Raw genomic sequence first — 22,594 nt, 5'->3', positions numbered from 1 at the left:
AGTAAAAAAGTTGCGTTTGAGTTTCTACGTATTGGTTATTTACATAACATTATTTTATTACATACGTATATACAAAATTGTGCCTGAGGTCCGGCAAGTTCATTATGCAGACGAAAACGGAGCAATGTTAATTCTGAAGAGGGACGTGCCACGATGACTGCCAGATTGATCTAGGTGGAGGGGTTTTCGAAATACCGAAGTTTATCCTTTGTTTTTTAAATGGAATTATACACATTTTTATACACCGTTCGATACATCTTTCAACTGCCTACAAAAAAGTATTAAACTATTTTGTCTGACGAGTATGCGAAAATGCTTGGTTTAAGGGATATTTCAATGTTAATTTCACCAAATCGAGTGTACGAAAGACAAGGAAACATAAGCATAAAATCCTTGTCTTATATCTTTCCTTGTTTTTTTCCTTGTATGATCAGTTCTACAAGATTGAAGATAAAATGTCATTTGAATTAATCATCTGTCGACCCTTTTAAAGTGCCTTGGTACTTTTCTATCGAGAATTGAAAGCTGCATCGGATGGCGTATAAGAAAAATGTGTAGTTCTATTAAAAAAAGAAATGTCACCATGAAATCTCGAAGGTATTGCCACCGAGATAAAATGTTCGCCTTGAAACAATATGAGTTTGATTTGAAACGCTTCCTCGAATGATATACAGGTACACAGGTACGCAGTAATATACAATAGTTTTGGAGATATTTGCGTGGACCGATTAAAACGAGACACCCTGTATCATACATTATGATAGCACTCGTATTACATTCAAATATATTATCGGTTACGAGCGTTAACTTTAGAACATTGGCAGCGTCGATAACCCTTGCACAATTTATCATTGAGAATATTATTGTCATATAAGCTGATAACGCTGTAAATAATTATGCATCAAGCGTTGTCCGTAATGTTATGTTACAATGTAATCTGTAATCATTGGACCGCAGATATTTATACATTCATTTGGAGTTTTATGCGAAAGTACAAGTTGCATAGAATGCAGACGATACGAAAAAATATATGAAATATCCAAGGTATAGGTGCTTTCTATAATACTTGATGTGCGAAACAATTTTTAACAGCAACGTCTTATTCTTTCAATTATATTCTTAAACATAGGAATTTACATAAAAATCTGTAGTCCAGTAATCGCTGTTTGCTGTACTCACTTGGAGATTGTTAGACACTTTAAGATAGAAAGTAATGTTCTCAATAGTTCGAGACGGAAATCGTTCTACTTTTAGAACAGAGAAGAAAATGGAAGAATTATTATCAAATTGAGATTGCTTTCAAACGAGTTACAACGCAAATTTAATGTTGTTACATTTCGTCCGACTGCTTTCGCTATAGAGATAAGTTAATATCAAGAAGTTGCACGGATTTATATAGACCAGTTTACACGAGTTTATATAAGACTACGCGTAAACAGATTTGCCGCAGTCTGTTCACTGAGACGGCGTCGGATAGAAGTTACGCTATAGTTAGCAGTTGCAAAACATGACTTCGAAGAGCGATTCTTTCGATTCTAACTGCATGACATTGACGAGATTCGTACTGTCCGAGCAACGAAAAATAAAAGACGCTACGGGAGATTTAACTCAGCTTCTCAACAGCATACAAACTGCTGTAAAAGCGGTCAGTTCGGTAGTTAGGAAAGCCGGTATTGCCAATATGTGAGTATTTATTATATATACATGTTTATTTGTCAAGCATTTTTCCCAGTCTAATATGTTTTTGCATAAATTCATAACGTTACAGTAATACTTTTCCTATATGAACAATAACTAGGGCTTGGATTAGGTGCGTCGGATCATAGAAGAGGGATTCGCAATATCGTTGTACGTAGGAGATCCTCTAGATCGATCAATACAAAGCCCGATATGATCAGTTTGTTTCGTATTGTGGTGGTTGCTTACCTACCACGAGAGAGATTGCTCGAAGCGAGCAGGTCCAGTTTCGATGAAAGCGCGCGAACGCGTCGCATCATGGATCGTGTGAGTCGTTTGACGAATAGTTAAATACGGATTAATAACGACTCTATCCGTTTGCCAGGATATCGTTGATCCAAGTAACGTTCTAGTGTCATGAAGTGGCTATAATTCGAAAACAGTATCGCCATATCGGGCATATCTTTGTATCAACTTTTAGTTTGAACTGTCGTTTTAGTCCGCTGGATCGGCCCCCGCTGTATACTTGCCGCTGTGTCCCGATTCATCCTATTTACACGTATATATCGTCGATACAATGTTGAGAAATCTGAATATCGACGGTGATATTGATCGTTTGATCTTATAGATCGTAGATTCTTAATTTAAAGAAGCGTCCATTCGTCCAGTTGTTCGCTCTTTTCTACAAGTCTCCTTTTCTTACGGTGCATTGAAAATTTCTCCTTGATCATCATCCTCTGATTTGAAATTTTCAATCCTTCTGCAAAACTAATATCCATATTACGAATAGTTGTTACCTAATAGTTAATAATCGTAATCGATCAATAGTTGTAATAATTATTTTATAACGAAACAAAGACGATCGACAAATAATCGATCGTGTCGCGTTTGTTCATTGGCTTTGTTCAAGCTTGAAACTCATGAACGATAAGCGTTATTTGTTGGAATATTCGCATAGCCGCTAGATTCTGATGAGACGCTTTACGCGCCTCATTTACGATTCGTCAAATCGGTCGTTTCATAATGAAATATTATAATTTACGAATTTACACGGTATGTACACGTACGAAATATGTAGTCACTCGATTAGTCGAGTATTTTTAGGAAGAGAAGCTTCACCTAGTCCCAATCTTGATCATTATACTTTCCTCTTTTTAATGACGCTTTATTCGAACAGGTATGGCATAGCCGGAACTCAAAACGTCCAGGGGGAAGACGTGAAAAAGTTGGATGTATTGAGCAACGAGATGTTCGTGAATATGTTGACATCCTCTTACACAACCTGCGTGCTCGTAAGCGAAGAAAATACGAACGCGATCGAAGTGGAAACCGAAGCGAGCGGAAAATATATCGTGTGCTTCGATCCGTTGGATGGATCATCCAATATCGATTGTTTGGTATCGATTGGTTCTATATTCGCAATCTTTAAGAAACCGAACGAATCGAGACCGTCTATGGAGGCGAATGCTCTTCAACCTGGTAAAAATTTGCTCGCCGCTGGATACGCGATCTATGGTTCGGCAACTATGATGGTACTCTCGACTGGCCATGGAGTCAACGGTTTTACCTACGACCCAGCGATCGGAGAATTTATTTTGACGGAAAAAGATCTACGCATACCTCCCAGAGGAAATATCTACTGGTATCTAGCTTTGTTATTATATTTATTTATAATGGCGTTTTACGCATCGTAGCGTATGCAATGCACGACAAGGCTGGTAACGATGATTTTAGCATCAACGAAGGATACGAGACTGCCTGGGACACAGCCATCAAGGAATATGTACATTCGAAGAAATATCCTGAGAATGGGAAACCATACAGCGCAAGGTATGTGGGCTCTATGGTTGCTGATGTGCACAGGACGATAAAGTATGGAGGAATATTTCTTTATCCAGCAACGAAAACTCATCCTACCGGCAAGGTATAAAACAGCCACATTTCTCCTTCGACGTTATTAACATTTGTCTTTATTATATTATATTATAAATACATATACGCATGTGCCGCATATAATCATTTTCGAAACTATTATTCGTAGCTGCGCCTTTTGTACGAATGTATTCCGATGGCGTACTTGGTAAAACAAGCCGGCGGTATGGCAACAAACGGAGAGATTGATATTTTGGAGATCGTGCCCGAGAAGATCCACCAAAGATCCGCGATATTTTTGGGATCACAGGAAGATGTGCAAGAAGTCTTACAGTTTATTAAAAAACACAAAAAATAGTGTACAGCGGGGAAGAGAGTAGTCGAACGAAGAGATAGTTTTCGGAGCTTTTATTGTAAGATATAACTTGCCTACACGTTCTAAGTATACGTATTTTATAAATCAAAATTTGGAGCTGCATTGTCTTATTGGTGCAACGAACGTCGTGTCGTTAGCCGAATTTTGGCTCTGTCATTCGTTGAATGTCCACGTTTACCTGCTTTGAAAAAGCAACGTTGATGTATGTAATTGTTCAGTATCTGTATCCTTCGTTACTCGTGGATCCTGCGGTAGCAGCCTGTGTCCTTGGAGCAGATCCCGCAGCCGGATAAGTTGCCGTCCCCTCGTATCGTACCATTGGCCGATAGCCACCACCGTCGGCAACGTAGTCGACGATTTGTGTTCTACCATCTGGCAATAGCACGTGATAAGTTCCAGTTGCTTCATTGTCCTTTCGTGACTCGTGGTGGCCAAAGTTTAAGCCAGCTACTGCGTCCTCCACTTCGTACGAAAATTCGTAATTCGCAGAATCCTGCGAAGACGAAGAAAGATGGTGGTAGGGGGGGGGGGGCGGGGCGGGGGAAAGAAAAGTATTTATCCAGACTGTAGATGAAATTATCGTGGTATGCTTTTACGCGACGAGCGTGATAATAATAATTCGATAAGGCAAATCTTTATCGTATTGCGTAAATTTTAGTAGTACGAAATTACGAATGTAAAAATACGAAACTACGAATATCGGTGAGATAAATTAAAGAGAACAAATTTTTTCGTGAAAAGAAGTCGGGCGAAAGAGAAGAAAGGAAACGTTGGTGCTACTTACACCGGCCCATTCGTCCGGATGACCAGCAGCAGGAGCTGGTCGCGCTCCAGTCGCTGTAGGAGGAAGATAGGCAGGTCCTTGAGGTTCGCTCAAAATTCCTACCAACGTCATCGTTAAGAGAAATGCCTATGTAGGGGGAAAAAATGTTTTACGCCTTTCAGCTCTTTGAAATAATTAGCAAAGATAAAATTATCGCGAGTTATTCGTTTAAATATATTTACAGAGACGAATGTGTTTTATTACAACGGGATCGACGTTGTATCTATCATGGTTGCAAGACTATGGATTCTATTATTTTATCAGCGATATAGTTGAAAAGAAAAGACGAGAGAGAGAGAGAGAGAGAGAGAGAGAGGAAATTCGTAAGGAGAATTATGAATCGCGCAAAGAACAAACCTTCGGAATCATTAGCAACTTGGCACGAGTGCTGCGTGTCTTGGCTGAAATAAAATAGCTTAATGTTACGAAGCCGGTGGATTTTATACCACGTTCGAGGCGCGGGTGCGACGAAACGGAGATGAAATCACGGCGATTTGGGGGAACTTTAATACGAATCCATGCCTATAATTGTAGTTAATAATAAAACCGCATTGGCAATCCGGCTATACAACGGTAATCGCTAATTTGATGCGCTCGTAACAGTTCCTGAATCGTTCAAATTTTCACCACTCTCGGTATGGAATTATTCAAATTACCTTCTGCTTGCGAAAGATTCTTTAAAATCAGAATTCGTTACATAAATAATATGTTTATCGTTGTAGAAATCGGATCGGAGGCGCAATGCTGCGGTTAAACATGATCGATGAGTTCGGGCTGACGAATTAAAGAAACGAAAGAAAGTTATTCAAGGACTTTTTCTTACACGGTATACTTTTTGTTTACATCTATCGTAGTTTCCTTGTATCTTTTACACGTACGATATAACGTAGGTACAAGCTTTTCACGTTGTGAATACGTATCGTGATATCAAACGCTGTTTATACAATGCGACAGTCTTTTAAGTCCAATACGTATGCACTATACATATAAAAGTGAAAACCTGGTGAGAAACTCGTTCGATTCCCTATCGGGTTATTAATTTAACCTGATGGATCTAATACATACAGGAGCATATAAAACTTGCTGGTTTCTTTAGTCACGTTCGATAATCTTGTGCGCATTCGCGTAAAACCGAGTTAAACGTAATTATATATGTCAATAATAATGATAATAATGATAATGATAATGATAATAATAATAATTATAATAATAATAAAAATAATAATAATAATAATGAGATTAATAATAATGAGAACAATAATAATAATAATAATAATATAATATCGTGGTACTCGGAAGTTTAAACATCTATAATACTGTTGCGTTTCTTTTCGACGTCCGTAGAGTCCAGATCGTTTCCAAGGCTGCCGACTCGTCCTCTGAGACCGATTCCAGTTCCAACCTGGCCCGTAGCCTTCAATTTCTCTTGCATTTGCGCCAGCATGTCCTGCATTCTTCGTATCTGCGAAGGTAAGATTTTAGAAATAATTCTAGGAACCGTTTACAAACGGCGAAGTAGGAAAATGATGGATGCACTTTGTTCAATCACGAAATACGTGATCACTGGCGCAAATATGCAATTGCTTTTATGAAAACGTCTTGGAAACAGCGATCTTTTGCCAGCCGGCATGATCTTTGGAGTTGTTGCGTTACTTTGGGGTTGTTCGAAGAATATCGTCGATAAACGTGGACCAAAAACATGGTGGACGTCGCTAAAGTACGCTAAAACTAGGAAATTCGGTAAAATACCGGGCTTGAGATTTTCGTATTTTTTACGATTACCGGAAACATATTACATACGACTTGTGTCTTTGTACAAATTAACGTCGTTTTTTATTCAAACAGATACATAATCGTTTATACGGATCTGTTTGCTTTAATCGATATCGTTCGAATCGTAACGATGCCTCTTACCTCTTCGTCTTTCTGCAGGAGTAGCCTGTCGGTATCGGATATACTGTTCTCAAAATGCGGGCCCGAATCTCTTTTCAGCTTACTGTGGACGAGAGAAAATAAAATTATGTGTTTGTTGGCGGAATTGGGCTGTATCGATTACGTTCGATCGATGGCACGTTCGATCAATAAAATTGAAAGAAGAAAGTGAAACGCAGGGTGTCTCGGCTAAATCGGATCAGACCTGAATATCCCGAATGAAAGAATGCCCGCGTTCAAATAGTCTCACATTATCCTGAGAAGCTTTTTCTCATTGGTCCGAGACACCTTGTATACTACGAAGAGACTAGTATGGAAAGACGATGGAGAAACGATGGAAAAAAGGTTGGGAAAACGACGAAAGAGAGAGAAAATACGTAAAAGGGAAAAGATATACACGGACGTACGTACATCTAGAGAGAAGTATACCTACTGAAATGCAATACTTATTTACATGCGTAAATACCTCCGTTCCCGGATGGCCTGCTGTGAAATTTGAGAAATGCATTGCGCCCGGAAATTCTCGTAATGCACATCCTGTGTCACGTCTTTCAGATCTTGCATGTGCGTGGATATCAGCATCGTTCTTAATTTCACGAAATCGCTGTGCTTCGGATTCTCCACTGCGGCCGATCGAAAGTCAAACGTTAATGTCCTGTTTGAACGATTACTCGACGCCACTATCGTCTCGACTATGTTTTTCTGTATTCGTAAAAGAGCGCGTTAAAAATGACAATTGTTGCGCCTGCTTGCGAACGAGATCTCATCACGAGGCAGAGAAACTGTTGTTAGCGCTTGTCCGAGATGCGAAGTTGGAGAACTTTTGAAAGTTGGAGACTTTTCGCTCGCAAGGTGATGCAGAAATGGCCATTTTTGAAACATCGGCCAGCTTGGAAAATCCGAGATCTAGTTACCTTCTACCACTCCCCAGGGATATTGGCGACCGCGGACCTTCTTGCCCGCGACTTCCAGCACCGTCGAGCTGCCGACCACAGCAAACGGGATGCACGCTTTGAGCTCTTTGTCCTGTTGCTTAAATTCCTCGTCCTCGTCGCTGTCGCAGTCCGGAAATTGATATATCTAGGCGCAAAACGTCTTTTCACGTTGATTGCCTGCTTCTCTTCCCCTGCTCTCTCCCTCTCTCTCTCTCTCTCTCTCTCTCTCTCTCTCTCTCTCACTCTCTCTTCCACTCTCTCTCTCTCTCTCTCGTTCTTTCTCTACTTTAGCATGCAGGTTCGTTAAATAAGAGGAAAATTACAGGAACGACGGATACTACCTGAATCTCGTGCTCTTCGATGTCAGCGAGTATTCGATCCTTCAACATTTTCACTTCGTAGGTCGTTAACGTATCTGCCTTTGCAATTACGGGGACCACGTTTACCTTACGGTGCAATCGTTTCAATACTTCCAGATCGATTTGTCTGAGTCTACGAAGGAGGAAAGGTGGTAGTAAGGGAACAGAGGAGGCGATACAGTGTCAGATATAGATAGATGCTCGGATATACCCGTGTCCATAAGGAGGTATGAAGTATAAACAGCAATGTACTCGATTGTCTTGGATGTTCTTCCTATTTAATCCGCTCTCGTCCGTAAAATATTGTCGAAACTGTTCGTCGATATAGGCTGAGCACGCTTTCCAAGTGTCTTCGCAGTTTACCGCATCGCCAAATCCTGAATACAAATTCGTGGTTTCGTAGCGCTTGTGGAAATTTCGTGACATTTTCCTGGCCAGACAACTCTCGCGTAACACGTTTAAATTAAACTCGCCTATTTCACGTCATATCGTATCATATCGATGTCATAGTGTGCAAGTTGGACGTTTTTTTATCCGTTTCTTCGACACGTGGCTCTCTTTTCGATGCAATTGGTAACGGGACGTGGCTCTTTGTAACGCAATTAATAATATAACGGAACGACGTATAAATAATTTAGTGGAATGCGGGAGTAATGCGATTATGTAACGACACCTCGTTCAGATAATAATATTGTAGGCGACCGTTAACGTGTGGTGCGAGAGTTAGGCTACGGTTACAATGGATGCGTATTCCGATGAATTGACATTCTGATGAACTCGATACGTCAATGAAATCGAACATATACATAGAGAGAGAGAGAGAGAGAGATTTTTACGAGTGCACGCGTCGCGGTATTCGGACGTTACGTTGTTTGGAACGCCAGTCAGCCCGAATACGCGTCCACTAAAACCGCGACCTTTGGCAAAACTTTGTTCGACCGTATATAAAGTACTAAATGAAATTATACCAGGTGTGTCGACGATCGTTAAACGTAGCCTGACTCCACGTTCTTCGATGTCCATTGTCTTCTTTTCTATCGTTGTTGTCTTTTCAATGCGTTCTAGAAAGGACTAGTTTTGGCAATGATCGTCGAACGTGCGACTTAGTATGTTTGTACGTATAGTACCAACCAGCGGCATCGAGGATTCGTCGGTCTTTGTAAAGATCACCGAGGAACAGACTGTTTATCAGAGTAGACTTGCCGAGGCCACTTTCTCCTAACACCATCAGGGTGAACTCGAATCCTCTTTTAACCGATTTTCTGTGCACTTGCTCGGGCAACGTCGCGAATCCGATATAGTCCCTGTCTTGATGAATCAGACAAAACGATTAGACGATTAGACGATTAACAATTTGCTCGAGACGTCGTTCGCTTTTGGCTCGTCTCTCGTCTTCTCGTTTTTCATTGTCCTGCTTCTCGTTTTCGTCTCACCCTTGTCCCTTTTTTGCAGAGTCTCGTCTCTCGAAAGAAGAAAGAAAGACGAGAGAAAGAGGAAAGAAAGAAGGAAAGAAAGAATGAAAGAAAGAGAGAAGAAAAGACGCTTGCATACGTACCACCGGACATATTAGCAACGCGCGACGGCACTTTGATAAGCGTCGGACAAGAAGCGCCGAATGGGCGATAAAACAGCACTGGAACACTGCACTGGAAACGCGAACGAGGGTAGATCGCTAGCTACTGTTTTGCCCTCAGGATCGCGCTGCGCTGGCGCACTGACGGCCACCGATCAATAACGTGCTCGCTAGTTCAGTTCCTGCTTCGTTTCCTGTCTGCTCTGCTCGCAAGACGCAACTGCCTCGCAACGTACACACGACGGTACGCCTGTTTTCATACAGATTTTTATTTCGCTACAGCTACGTAAACCTATAAGTTGTCCGCGTTCCTTTCGTTCGCTTGGCAAATCGAACAGAGAAAATACTCGTGCCGTCGATAAACAGCTAAACAGAGCGAATTTCGCTACGGAAGAAAATGTATCTTGTCTCGTTAAAATTGAGAACGCGCGAAGCGTATCGTTTTCCGTTAGTCGACCGTGCAAACTAACCGACGACTAAATACGGACGTACCAGCCTTTAAGCGGAATCGCAAACGAAACGGCAGAAAAAAGCAGTTTATCTTTCCCGTTATTTATCTTATCGATTGTATATCTCGTTTGTTTCGCGCGATTCTGAGAAATCGATTGGAATCGGGGCAGGCAACGAAATGGCGGCTGGAAGTAATGAATCGATCGAAGATTGGTCGAACGTTAACGAAGAGCAGCAGAGGATGCAGAGGAGGTTCGAAACGAGATTCGTAGCATGGGCGAGCGATCGCGAATGGTACGCGATCACGACTCGCGTAATTTCCGAGGAGGTCGTCGGGCTAGGATGTTTCTCGAGTTCCGGCGCCACGCCTCGGAGTCAACGTTCCCGTGGAAAAGGCGAGGAAGGAAGGGGCAAAACCCGGTGGCCGAAGGTGGGCGAACGTAGACGAAGATGCTCGTCGTGCGCGACTTTACGAATTGACAGTCCCGACACGTGGACGTCGCTCTTGTAATACTTGGAACACGAGACGAACCCATCCGGCTTATGTACCACGTTGTACCCGGGCCGTACTTGCCTCGCATTCTTCCTTCGCCCCCCCCGGGACCCTGTTATCCACTGTTATCCGCCGTCCATCGTCTAAGCTCGATTCCATTTTCTTCTCTCCCTGTATCGCTTACTTAACGGATTACGTTTTTCCTCTATGCTTGTTACACGGTTGGGCAACACCGATTCGTTGAGCGCGTTGAACGCGGCGTCCAGAAGCATTTCGGTGTACATTTCTATCAACGGTTACCGCGGCGAAACCGCAGCGAAGATGCAACGGTTCGTATCTCGGACGTACGCGAAATCGATAGCTGGTCGCTGAATGCTAAAGGTCGCTTTCTTTCCTCGAGACCACCTTCTCGCCAGATACGCCTATTCGTATTTAAAAAGGGGGGATTTCATCTCGATCAATCGGTAGACGAATAAAGAAAAATTGACCCGCTGAATGAAATAAATATAACGGTGTACAAGTACTCTTTTCGTAGCCGGCGTACGTAAAAGATCCGTGCGATTTCATCAACAGTTGCATAGCGTTTCTCCCAAGTTTCCTAATATTCGATATTCCACGTGTATATTACGAAGGAAACACGTGGATAGAGCAGCGTATCCGTTACGATCCGATCCGATCCGATCCGTTACGTAACCGATGATACGGATACGAACGTGTGCCGAACCAACGATCTCTAACGTCGGACATTGCAAAGATCGTCGAAGGATGCGAAGAGAGCTAGAAAGATGAGAGAAAGCGAATCCGACTGTCTCTCGGTGTTGCGTCAACGTAATTGCAGCAGCGGTTAAGAGAGTCTCTTGTGAACTCGTCCGCGCGCGCGCGTTGCATCAGCATCGCGGATGCTGCAAATCGAAAATTATGCAGCGGCCATATCGCTGAACGATACGAATCGATCCTCTTTCTAGAGCGTTTTTCCAAATGAAAACGAAAGCGACACGTAGGACGGCGGCAGGCAACGAGGAAACACTAAGGAAGGTAGACGATCGAGTTTCCATCAAATCGGTAAACGGTTTGTTCCAGATAGTTGCGAGCAAACTACAAACTATATATTATGATACGATACTAGATACGATAGGAATAGTAATAGCGCGTATCGGAATCAGTTACTAATGCATATGTATAACGTGTCCAAAAGTTTCCGGCCACTCGTGTTTCTCGATTTATACGAAGTCTCTGTTAAGCTCTAAGCGTTATATTTGAATGTCAACGTATCGGAATACTAATGGCAAGGAATTGGATTTTTCGAATTCGTTGTTTGAACTCGTCGCGTGTTTATCGTCGGATCGGACGTAGATACGCGAGCTTAAAATGCTGGAAATGACGAATCGACGCGATAGAAAGTCATTCGGTCGATAACGATTTCGGTAACACGGTGAATAACGCCGATAATTTCACGCCGATTGATGTAAAATAATCTTCCGTACGAAGGTGGTGTGGTACAATCAAAACGAAAGGGATTGAGGTACAAGAATTTACAACGGATTACTTCAACCGATCGTTGTAGATTAACAAAGCGTTTTTGGTCACCGATAGCCATTGCATACGAGAGAATTCTCTTTCGTCGTCAGTAACCATTATTCGTGATGGAATTTTGTTTTTGGTTGCTCGGCCCACCGACGGAACGATCAACTGCAGCGGATATACCCGCTCTCCCCGCTTAAGGAAAGTTGTACGCAACAAACGAATAGAGGATCCGTGTTTGGCGTGCTTTGTCTGCGTACCGATTATCGGTAACCGTTGATAAAAATTTGCGATAGCGGCCGGCAGTAACAAAGAAGAAAAAAAAAAAAAAAAGAAAAAGAAAAGAAAAAAATCGGTTAAGCTAGCGTCTGTAAGGCTAGGAGGGTAGCTACGGAGTAAAAGAGAAGCGAGTGTTACATAAACGATCGTATCTCGGCGTTTCACATCGACCTTTAGGGCCGAAACGCGGATCGCGAATCACGGATCACGAGTCGCGCGAGGATTCACGAAGCGGAGGAATCACGAGTAAAGAGAGTCGCGTTAGCGATGCAACGGCACGACGTTCTCCGACTTTCCTCGTTGTTCCTCGACAAGAGGCGTGTGCGCTATCTGGAATACCAATGTTACATAGACAGGACTTAACGTATCGTATTCTGCATAGCATTGTCTCGTTTCGACGAGTTCTTTGATCGCGCAACAGCGCTCGATTCGGCGGAAGCCGTTCGAAAACTTTGCCAGTTCCACGAAGGAAACTTTCTGTCCTGGAGGCGCTGCCGCGAACGCGACAGTAGTCGACCGAACGGTCTCGGCGCAACCCGTGGCTTTATATAATAAAAGAACCAGCCTCGCGTTCGCAGCCGTGTCGCGAATTACCGACACGCGAATTCTATCCTTACGCAACCATCGTACACGGTATTATTCTAGGTTAAATAATATTATGTCACGAGGAAAGCGTGCTTACTGTAATCGAACACGCGTAACGCGCTGCCTTCCATGAGATTCAACGAGTTTCCTTTCTCTCTCTCTCTCTCTTTAAATATCTCCTTCGTCATCCGTACATCTTTATCACCGTGACGAACCGATTGGTCTTGATTTTAGGTCCAATGCGAACGAGCGTCTTTAGAAAAGACGGGGACGGAGCTGAAACTCGAGGTGGCACTCGTAGCGCGGACGATATCCTTCGAAAGCGACTCGACTTTATACGTCAAAGAAGTAGCGCGCTATAGCGAAAGAAAGGAAGAGATAAGCGAGGATGGCACAACTCCCTCGCTTCTGCGGCTGGTGCAATCGAGTTCTTTCGCATTGAGTAACGTCTGACGTAACTGCAGAACTGGAGAACGTGGAACCGGTTCGTCCGAATTTTGTCAAAATCACGACGATGTAAAAAGTCGAAGATAGAACGATACGACGGACCAATCTTCGGCTTTGTGTCCGATTATCGTGCGTAACAGACCCTCTAGACTCTTCACGATCGACGTACGATACGCGTCGTTTAGCCGAAAACGCTCAAATATCTGGAAAAATACGAACGACACGGACAAATTTTTCCGATAGATAGCCCCGTATGGTATTTATTGTCTGTTTGACCAGGCGATGCCCTTGACCTTGATCCTAGGCGAAAGGTAAAGGCGACTATCGTTAGGATTTTTAAACGGATATCACGGTTTCCGAACGTTATCAAAATACAACAAACTCTTATCTCGCGCGTGCCGCCTGCATCAAGGTGACCCGATCTACACCACGCGTTGCTGTTATTGCTTTCCAACATTCCAAAAACGATCGGTCCACCGATTCGGCAGAGTGGCTTTCTTTCGTTCGTTTCTGTTACATCGCTCGGCTTTTTTTCCTACTGGTTGCTCCAAGTAGAGCGATCCTACTCTCGTGCATGATTTTACGCGTACGCGTACGTACATCTCGATACTTACGACGTCCATATTTTTGAAGAAGGACGCTCGACCAGGACGCGTTGCAACGTCTCCGTTTCGCTCGTACCGCACAGTTTACATCGTCGTTGGTAAAACACCAAATACCCTTGACGCTTATCGTCCATGCAACTTTACGCGATAGTCTTAATCGGGCCAGGGTTCTTTCGTAGGTAAGAGGTACACCGGAGCCCAAGTATCTCGTTATATGGATATCGTTGTTCGAGTTCGTAACCTGCCCTTATCCCGTTTCACGCTTCGTTCGTTGTGTATTTTAATTGCGTATTTCGTCGATCGCGGCCGCTAACGACCGTAAGAGATAGTTGACGCGACCTTGAATAAAAAAATAAAGAAGCAACAAAGAGGAAAAGATCGATCGTTCCTTTAGATTTCGTGGATCGGACGTCTGCGTTGCGGAGGAATGCTAACGGCCGCGTGTACGCACACCTTTTCCGGGACAGCGCGAAGCGGTAAGCCCTTTGGGAATAATTCTTCCGCGTACACGAGGCCGTGGAAAACAAAACCCGATCACGTAGGTGCGCGCATGGGCGTGAGTATGCTCGCGACAACGTGTCCCGTTTTTGAAATCGCCCCTACGTGATCGAGGTAGATCCGCTTGAATTTCTCAGGAGGCAAGCGATTAGCAATCGGCCGTACGGAGACTCTGCCAAAGATTACCAACGAGTTACGGCCCGATATTCTTGTCTGTTTTTTAAATTTTACGTTGGATTCGGTCACCAACCGAATGCTAATTCGCCCCAACTTACATAACCAACACACGCGTAGCTGCGAAAGCTAATCAAATTTCATGGTTCTACGCATGGTTCCTCTCCTCCTCCTGCTGTTATTCTTATCGAAAGAATATACGACGAGTCGGAGCTTGGAACGCGAAATGAAAAGTCGTTCGATCGATTTAGTCGATTCGTTCGACCTGTGCTTTCAAATATCGTTAAAATATCCGAGAACGGCCATTCGGTCCCTCGTCGTTCTACGTTCTAGTATCGTTTATAGTATCGTTAGTTTGTAGCTTAACGTTACGGTTTGTATTCGTCTCTATTCGCGATTGAATCATTTAGTCGCTATTATAACGTTGGAACGCAGTTATCGCATTCGGTACTCGGCATCGATATTTCGTTGTTGAATCGGATGAAAGGAGATGGACAGAGTAAAACGTCGTTGTCCCGCAGGAGTGTAAATAGGATAAGAACATAAATACGCTGTATACGCGATTCTATATACGAATCTGTACGATTCGTTACCGAGTAATAGTTTACTCAAGTATCGAATAGAAAGAAAGACGGAAAAAGCAATCAGTTCGTATTAAAAGTTGCGTATTACAAACGCGAGGTTTTGCAGTAACGCGGTATTAAGATAGGAAAGGTTATCGTTGTAATATTTATTATTTATATATATATATATATATATAATATTAATTATCGCGAGTCGTTCGCACAAAGTTATTTACTATATGGAAACGTTTATACTCGCTGGTTCGATAGATACGCGAGTATGTGTAGGTATGTGTAAACACGGTGTTTGCAGTTAAACGAGAAAGAGGACGAGAGAGGGCAGCACGCGTCCAATGTTTGCAACGTCTAGTCGATTCGAACGTTCCGATGCGTTTAAGGACTGCGAGCTTCGTGCAGTTCAACTTTCGAAGGTATACGTACATAACTCTGTGTATTTATATATGCATTTATGTCAGAGAATTTGAACACGGACGCGTACAAGCAAGCAAAGAGGCAAGGAGCGCACGAACGAGCGATCCCCGGCTTGGAATCGCTTGCGCAACGGCTCGAGCTCATACCGGGTACGAGCGGATGAACTTTTCCGTATTGGGAATGCTTATGAAATAATCTACGAGGAGGATCGGCCGCTTAAAGGTTCGTTCGCGTCTTTCACCGGCTTACAGGACTCGTAAGAAAAAGAGAAAGGATGAAATACTAAGTGGTTAGGTTGCTTCCGAGGACTTGCGCCTTTCGTTTCGTTATCATTGCGAAGAATTAGAACGGGTCGAGATGGAAGAACTGTACGACACGGAAGTGGCAAGATGGCGCGTAGGATTTGAAAAATTGTTGGCGGGCAAATATTGCCGGTGGAATCGGAGTGGTTGCGGAATAGGTTATGTGCGTGGCGCGCGCGAGCTAAGCCAATCGAGTTGCGCAAAAGATACGTGGTACGAGTGGACGCGAGAGGAAGACGGTACCGATAGCTCTATCGGGACGAAGAGGATCGCCAGAAGAAATTCTCAGTGGCGTAACGTCGACCTCCGTGTTCTCTCTACTCCCTCCTGTTCGAGACCGTTTTCCCTTTATACTCTGGATGCCGGGGTCCCGATATCGCTGCTCCATCGCGATGCGCTCGTGTGCCGTCGCCTTGGTCGTCGCTAACCGTTGCCGCCGTGCCGCCGTGCCGCCGTGCCACCGCGAGGAAACGAGACGAGCGGTTAGAAAAGAAAGGAGGGACCGGGACAGGATGAGAAAGGCGAGGAGAAGAGTTCTCCGAGAGTTCATCGCTTATTATGTAAGCAACGTAAGTAACGTAAGCGATCCAGGAGGGAGTGGAAGGTGCGGTAGGAGCGCGAACTCCGCGAAACGCTTATCGGCTTGACATTTTCTTCGTAAATACTAATAGGACGACGCCATTTTTCTAGCTACGGTAATTTCATTTTCTTACCTGCTCTTTGCTTCTAGCTGCAAACGTAAGTGCACGGGGATCGCTTCGATACACGGATACACGGACACACGGACACACGGACACACGGACACACGGACACACGGATACACGGATCTACGCCGCGGTCTGCATCCGTGTTCTGTTTCCTCGTACGGAGCGCATCTTCTTTTCTGACTCGACGAAGAAATAGGAGAAGAGGAAAAAAGGAGCGTGGCTTGGCGGTGGAAGGATCGTTTTTCGTTTCTTCTGGACAAAGTCGACCACCGTAGGTACGGTTCCTCCTTTTCGTGAGAAACTTTTCGGCCATGTCGCAAGCAGGGGGATGATGGTCGCGCGCGCGTAACCGGTATATCGACGTAGGTGCTCGATCCCGCCACGTTTCGTTCTCGTGCCTCCTTTTTTTTTTTGTATTTCCAGTCGTTCCCTCTTCTTCGTTCTGCGCGCGTTCACGACTTCTTTTCCCCGCACGCTTTTTCTTTCTTTCTTTCTTTCTTTCTTTCTTTTTTTTTCTTTCTTCCCTCGGCGTCTCTCCTCCATCCGGCTACAGACGGCCAGGTAGCCCGTCTTTTGCGGTCCTGATTTCCTCAACTTCTCCGCGACCGGGCGGATACCTTCGAAAAGCACGTATCTTACCCTCGCATGGCCATTGTTCGGACGAAAGCCGTCATTGTGCGAGCAAATCAAAGGGAGTTGGAGTGCGTTTTCCTTGCATCCCGTTACATGACCGAGTGAGCTCTTCGCATCCCGGGACGAAGACTCGGTCAATACGATTCGTATACGCGAGAAAGACAGCCAACGAGAACAAGGCGAGGGGGGCGAAAAGGCAAAGAAGAACCTCGAAAAGAATCTGTGTAGGTCGTGGGAGGAGTCGTGGGAAAATCGTTGCCAGTCTCGTAAGACGTTTTCGAAACCGCTTAGCGCGGCTTATCGTTTCACGCGTAACGATGTTTGCCTCGAACCTCCGTCTTCCTTCCTCCTTCCTTCCTTCTCTGTCGTTATCGTTGTTTGTCGTTGGGAAACGCGGATGCCGTAGATACTAACGATGTGACAACGATCTCGTAGTTGGAGGTAAACGCGTTGCAATCCGTTAAGATCGTAGCAAAGAAGCGTAAGTTTACCGGTAAGAAGTTTCATCGAAGACGAACTTGTCGGATCGTGGTTAGTTTACGCGTTTACCACTTACGTCGCTAAATATCCTATTTGTTAGAAAACATCGTGGTTATCGGTTATTTTCTCTATTCTTTCTCGATTGAATTTTTAGGAGAATAAGTTAAGCGTGGAAAGACAGTTACGCGAGCGTATACATTCGCGGCAGTGGTAAAATTATCAAATACAGATCGGTTTTGAAGCTAAGGATCGGTTTTAGCGGAGCATTTGGAACAGGTTTCGCGCGCCCTACAGCCTAATTTCCATACGAAACCGTATGTAAATGGATCTTCATTCATAGACGCGTGAAACGTGCCTCGGCCCCCTTGCAAAAAGACGGATTTCCTGATTTTGTAAAGAACAGAAACGTCGGAGATAAAACTTCTGGCTCATGCCTCGATTGAAAGAACCTAGTAAATCGTGTCTCTATGCTGCAATCACGGATGAAAGGCGCTCGGATTTCGCGATTCTCTGTTCCTCCAACGACGCCGTTGGAACCGTTTCGGAACAACTCGACCCATCTAGGTAACCCGACGGAATTAGCACTCGCTCTAAAATCCAATTTTCCACGCTGTTTATCGATACGAAACGACGGATATCTCTTTTCTACGGCCAAACGACAGATATAATCGATCGACGCGTATTCCTCCTTCAACGAAAATATTTGCAAGTTTCGCGAGAAAGATACGTTGGAATATTCCGTTGGAAGAAATGCCTTCGCTGCTCGATAACGCTCAACGATAACGCTGCAATAAAAATAGTTGCGTCTGTCTAGGAACGCGTCTAGATTCTCCACTTAACGCGGAAACGACACGTACCTCGTTCAAATCTTTCGGACGACGCCTCTCTCGTTTCGACGCCTCTCTGGTTTCTCGGACGTTTTTCGCATGCTCCGGTATCGCGGTGGCTGGAAAAATATAACGTAGCCCAACCAATACCGGAACCACGAAGACAGTTGGTTGGCAACGTGGACGAGGATTGACGCTTCGAGAGCAAACCATACGCGACAGGCTAAAGGCGGCAAACGCCGTTCGATCGACGAGTACGGACACCGAAAACCCGTTGTATCTCGTTTCTGCTCGTCGAGTACTGTACCATGGGGTCGTCGTATCAGGATGACAGGGAGGAGAGTTCGAGAAAAAGCGGTGCTGCGAAAAGTAGTACAGCTCGTTCCTCTTTCCCTCTACAACGATCCTCTTAGGGAGGAGGAGGGCCTTATTGCAAAGTGTAGATACGCGTATTTCGTGAAACTGGCGACAAAGGAACCTTTAATTTCGTTAGTATCGCGGAAGGAAAAAAGAACGCGGCGCCTCGCTCTCTTTGTATCGCACTTCCTGTTTTGCAAGGGCGAAATTACGAGAAGGCTGGCCAACATGCAACGAGCCCCCCTTTTGTCTCGGCCTCCAACGAGATCTCCGTTGTTTCTTTTCACGAGGCTCATATTCCGAGTAAATTTCTGGTTATTCCGCTTTTTGCATCGGCTCCTTCCTCGATTCACCGTGCACGCGGTATCCTCAGCCACCAAGAAGACAGCTAACCAAAGAAATTCGCACTTATTGTTGATGTTGCGTTCACGACCGAATCGGTGTTAACGTTGCCTCGGACTCGCCAGCGAAGGGGAAACGAGGGGAAAGACAGCGAATGAAAAGACCGCTCGTTTTATCCGAATCACGATATCCTACGCACGAATACGGCTGCTTGCTGATTAATCGGTGGAGTTGGGCGATGAAATTATCCTTTTAGGTTTTCGCACCTACGAGATATTTGAAAACGCCGGCGTAGGTATTACGCGTTTTAAATCTCACGGGTAAATATTCCCCGTTCTTTACAAATATCGACGAGTGTTTGCGTTCCTCGCGTATCGTACTACGGTTTTTCCGGACGAATTCTTCGCGAGCGACATTAGAAATAGCTAGCCGATTACCAGGACGTTACGAAACGTAACGTGTAACGAAAAATACGAACAATCCTCGTTGGATCGCGCTAACGATAACATTACGCCAACGACGGATAATGCCGACGTATGCCGATAATCGTATCGTGGTATCGCTTCTAATCCGATCTGCGTCGATCGTTGCGTTTTTCATCCGAAGGAGACGAACGACTAGGGAGACGAACTGATGACGGAAGCAGGCGGACAGAAGAGAAGAGAAGAGGAATGGAGAGGAGAGGAGAGGAGAGGAGAGGAGAGGAGAGGAGAGGAGAGTAAGCACGTATATGAACGCCGAGAGGGGCAGGAGGACGATGGGAAGACACGAAAAGAATGTAACAAGAGCGACCGAGCGTGGACCACGTCGCAAATTGTCTGAATTAATGCTGCAGTAGGGTCGTTTTAACGTGTCGAGATAAAACTCGTCGCACGAGCAACGATTTCCGATGCCGATCGCTCGATCGCCTTCGTTCTACGGCTCGCAAATGCGATCCGTCCTCGAAGCGGGCCGTTCGGCAAGTCGTGCTCGCAAACCCCTAATTTTTCCGCTGTTCCCGACAGTCGGCAAGCTCCGTCGCGACACCGACCGATGGACAAAACTTCCTCCGTTCGCGTAGATTGACGCAAACCGAGTTGAAATGATCTCAATTAGAGGTTCGGTGTTAGACCGAGTCTGACAGCGTTCTTTCAGCCGTCGGCTTCCACGTCTTCGCCTTTCAAAAGTTCCCTCGCCGGTTCCGATCGTCGACTTTTTACTTTAGTTCTGTCGATGGATAGAACGTACACTATGTAAACGGAGAAACAGCACGCTGTACGAACGATGCAACGCGTAAAAAATGTTCAGAAAAATTGGCGTATCGGCTGGGGTACGCGGATGCTGCCAACTCGCCGTGCGAAACAGTCGTTAAGCCTGTATGGACGTACGGTGTCCGAGGCCTGGCCGGAAAATCAAATATCGCGGAAAAACCGAGACGTACGAGGAATTTCTGCCTTGCCTGGAATCGACGATGCTTAGGTGACTAAGTAGGTGGTAAGAAGCAGGCATTCTTGGATGCTCGGACCTTGCGAAACGGACGATCGTACACGCGAAACGTTAGGAAGCAGTTTCTTATCGAATAGCTACGAATATTTGCCACCAGAGCCGCGTCGATAGAAGAAGAGGCGAAAAGACTTGCTCCATCGATAGAGATTAGAGTTTCGGGAAACTGCGCGTTCGAAACACCTTGGAAATCCCGTTTTAATTTCGGTACTTTGCCCTTTCGTCCCGAGAATACGTACGTATCGAGAATCGAATCGAATCTAGCGTCCCTCGTATTTTTTTTTTTTTTTTTTTTAAACAACAGCTCGAAAATAAATAAATTTCCAGTTACGCTCGGCGAAACGACTGTCGCGAACCAAAGTGCTTTATAACGAAATCGATACTTTTAATCGAGTTATGCGTTTAATTTGCGCTTTGAAATATTTGCTTGCTATTTCTGGCCAAGAAGCTGAATCCGTTTGAAAAGGGTCAAAGGGAGTTTCAAAGGTAACCTCTGGTAATTGCGGGCGAACCAGTGCCGAGAAACGGACAATTAAACGCGATTAAGCATTAACCCACTTTCTCGGTTAGCTGTCTCGTATTTTGGATCGCTGTGTTCTATAAAAAAAAGGAAAATAAAAAATAAAGAAGAAAAAAAGCAGGAAAAGTCGTGCAAGGGACGAGGATAATTTTTCTTTTTCTCTTCTTTGTTTTTTTTTTTTTTTTTTTTTTTTTTTAAGGAACGTAGCGGGTATCGTTCGCCAGGACAAATTCCAGTTTTTCTTCGAAGAGGAAGAAGATAAACCGATATAAGAAGCGATCGTTCTCCAAGGGATCTCGGTGATTATCGAAAACGAGGTGGGCTCGATCGAGGAAGGGCCTCGCCCTCTTCCTCCCTAAGAAACGAGGAGGGCGTGTCTGCCATTCACCTTCTCTCTCTTCCTCTCTTCCTTATCCCTTTCGTCTTACCAGTTCCCGCGGATCGATCGACAAATAGATACGCTGTTCGTTTTAACGGATTAACGGACTGCCAAGCAGGCGCTGTGCGAATGGTTCGCGAGACAGCTACGACGCTCGGAAGAAACGTAAAAAGGAGCGAACTTTGAAACGTTTGGAGGAACGCTCGCGTCGACGCGAGCAAGCATCCGAGTAATCGAATTTGCACCCGGAGGAAAAAATGTAATCGAAGGAGAGGAAAAAAAGGAGGGCGAAGGTTAAAAGCGAAGCAGAATGCACGATGCTGCGAGTTCCCGCGTGTATCTCCTTTGGTCCAGGCCGAAGATCGAATTCCACTTGTCTCCGGATCGGTTCCACCTGCGACGAGATTCTCACGAAACTGTATGGCAACGTATAAAAATTCGAGAAGACCGGTGCGCGATCCTTTTGTCTCGCAAGTTTTTCTGCTTCCGGTGACGGGGCTGTCTCGCGCGAGACAGTCTCCTCTCGAGAGGACGAAAGAGGCGAACAGCAGCGGACCTCGAGGTACTTGGAAACGACAGTCCGATCGACTGCGACGCCGAAAGCGTCGTGTAATCGATAATAAGTTAATGAGCAGGTTTGCTCCGGTCGCTTGGTCGGTTGCTCACGAGCAAGGTATTCGATCGAGTCGATGACAACTTCCGGCGGTGGTAACGAGCGGTCGACACGCGATTGCGACTGCAATGCCACCGCGGTTCTGCCAGGATTCCGAGCTTCGAATCACCGAACACGGTCATAACCACTTTGCTCCGAACGTTGTCGAATGGCCTCCGTTTAGACCAAAAATTCCCACTCGTCTCGACTCGAACGACGCGCCTGCTTTTCTTCCTTCCGTCTTTACTTTTTTTCCCTCCCCCTTTCCTTCTTTTTTCTCTTTTCGCTCGTTTTTTTTGCCTCGTCTTTTCTCTCGTTT

At 44.8% G+C, this 22,594-nt stretch overlaps 2 protein-coding genes and 2 long non-coding RNA genes across 12 annotated transcripts; 2 read left to right on the top strand and 2 right to left on the bottom strand.

Moving 5' to 3' along the window:
* Window positions 1-1,426: 1,426 nt before the first annotated feature.
* LOC126875091 (fructose-1,6-bisphosphatase 1) lies at window positions 1,427-4,015 on the top strand. Its single transcript, XM_050637790.1, has 4 exons — window positions 1,427-1,683; window positions 2,855-3,319; window positions 3,412-3,601; window positions 3,719-4,015. The coding sequence occupies exons 1-4, from the start codon at window positions 1,508-1,510 to the stop codon at window positions 3,905-3,907; spliced, it is 1,020 nt and encodes a 339-aa protein (XP_050493747.1). The 5' UTR covers window positions 1,427-1,507; the 3' UTR covers window positions 3,908-4,015.
* LOC126875082 (septin-2) lies at window positions 3,891-16,757 on the bottom strand. 7 transcript variants are annotated; one of them, XM_050637757.1, is made up of 13 exons: window positions 16,610-16,757; window positions 9,530-9,797; window positions 9,106-9,282; window positions 8,943-9,035; window positions 8,186-8,351; window positions 7,957-8,107; window positions 7,595-7,760; window positions 7,135-7,303; window positions 6,663-6,744; window positions 6,066-6,210; window positions 5,106-5,149; window positions 4,710-4,835; window positions 3,891-4,418 (listed from the first exon to the last, which is right to left on the bottom strand). In XM_050637757.1, the coding sequence occupies exons 2-13, from the start codon at window positions 9,537-9,539 to the stop codon at window positions 4,140-4,142; spliced, it is 1,608 nt and encodes a 535-aa protein (XP_050493714.1). In that variant the 5' UTR covers window positions 9,540-9,797; window positions 16,610-16,757; the 3' UTR covers window positions 3,891-4,139. The 7 variants fall into 7 exon arrangements, with proteins under 7 accessions (XP_050493714.1, XP_050493718.1, XP_050493713.1 ...); XM_050637761.1 differs by lacking the exon at window positions 9,530-9,797 and having other exon boundaries at window positions 16,610-16,751; XM_050637756.1 differs by lacking the exon at window positions 16,610-16,757 and having other exon boundaries at window positions 9,530-11,576.
* On the top strand, window positions 13,366-22,594 carry LOC126875111 (uncharacterized). 3 transcript variants are annotated; one of them, XR_007693245.1, is made up of 3 exons: window positions 13,366-16,465; window positions 16,627-16,878; window positions 21,742-22,594. It is a non-coding gene; the product is annotated as an uncharacterized LOC126875111 (long non-coding RNA). The 3 variants fall into 3 exon arrangements; XR_007693246.1 differs by lacking the exon at window positions 21,742-22,594 and adding an exon at window positions 21,444-21,735; XR_007693244.1 differs by lacking the exon at window positions 21,742-22,594 and adding an exon at window positions 19,849-21,735.
* LOC126875113 (uncharacterized) lies at window positions 17,080-19,842 on the bottom strand. The gene is made up of 2 exons (XR_007693248.1): window positions 18,574-19,842; window positions 17,080-17,805 (listed from the first exon to the last, which is right to left on the bottom strand). It is a non-coding gene; the product is annotated as an uncharacterized LOC126875113 (long non-coding RNA).

Source organism: Bombus huntii, chromosome 17 (assembly GCF_024542735.1).
Source record: "Bombus huntii isolate Logan2020A chromosome 17, iyBomHunt1.1, whole genome shotgun sequence".
NCBI classification, from domain to species: Eukaryota; Metazoa; Arthropoda; class Insecta; order Hymenoptera; family Apidae; genus Bombus; species Bombus huntii.
The sequence above is the reverse complement of the archived record's forward strand: the minus strand, read 5'-3'. Positions and strand labels throughout refer to the sequence as shown.

Bases quoted from the DNA above. Each gene is read 5' to 3' on its own strand.
- LOC126875091 (XM_050637790.1), top strand. From the start codon at position 1,508: ATGACTTCGAAGAGCGATTCTTTCGATTCTAACTGCATGACATTGACG. The intron at 3,320-3,411 runs GTATCTAGCTTT...CGATGATTTTAG, and splicing joins CCCAGAGGAAATATCTACTG to CATCAACGAAGGATACGAGA. The intron at 3,602-3,718 runs GTATAAAACAGC...TATTATTCGTAG, and splicing joins AAACTCATCCTACCGGCAAG to CTGCGCCTTTTGTACGAATG.
- LOC126875082 (XM_050637757.1), bottom strand. The intron at 9,036-9,105 runs GTTGGTACTATA...AGTCCTTTCTAG, and splicing joins ACGAATCCTCGATGCCGCTG to AACGCATTGAAAAGACAACA. The intron at 6,745-7,134 runs GTAAATAAGTAT...TCTCGTCCACAG, and splicing joins GAACGGAGGTATTTACGCAT to TAAGCTGAAAAGAGATTCGG.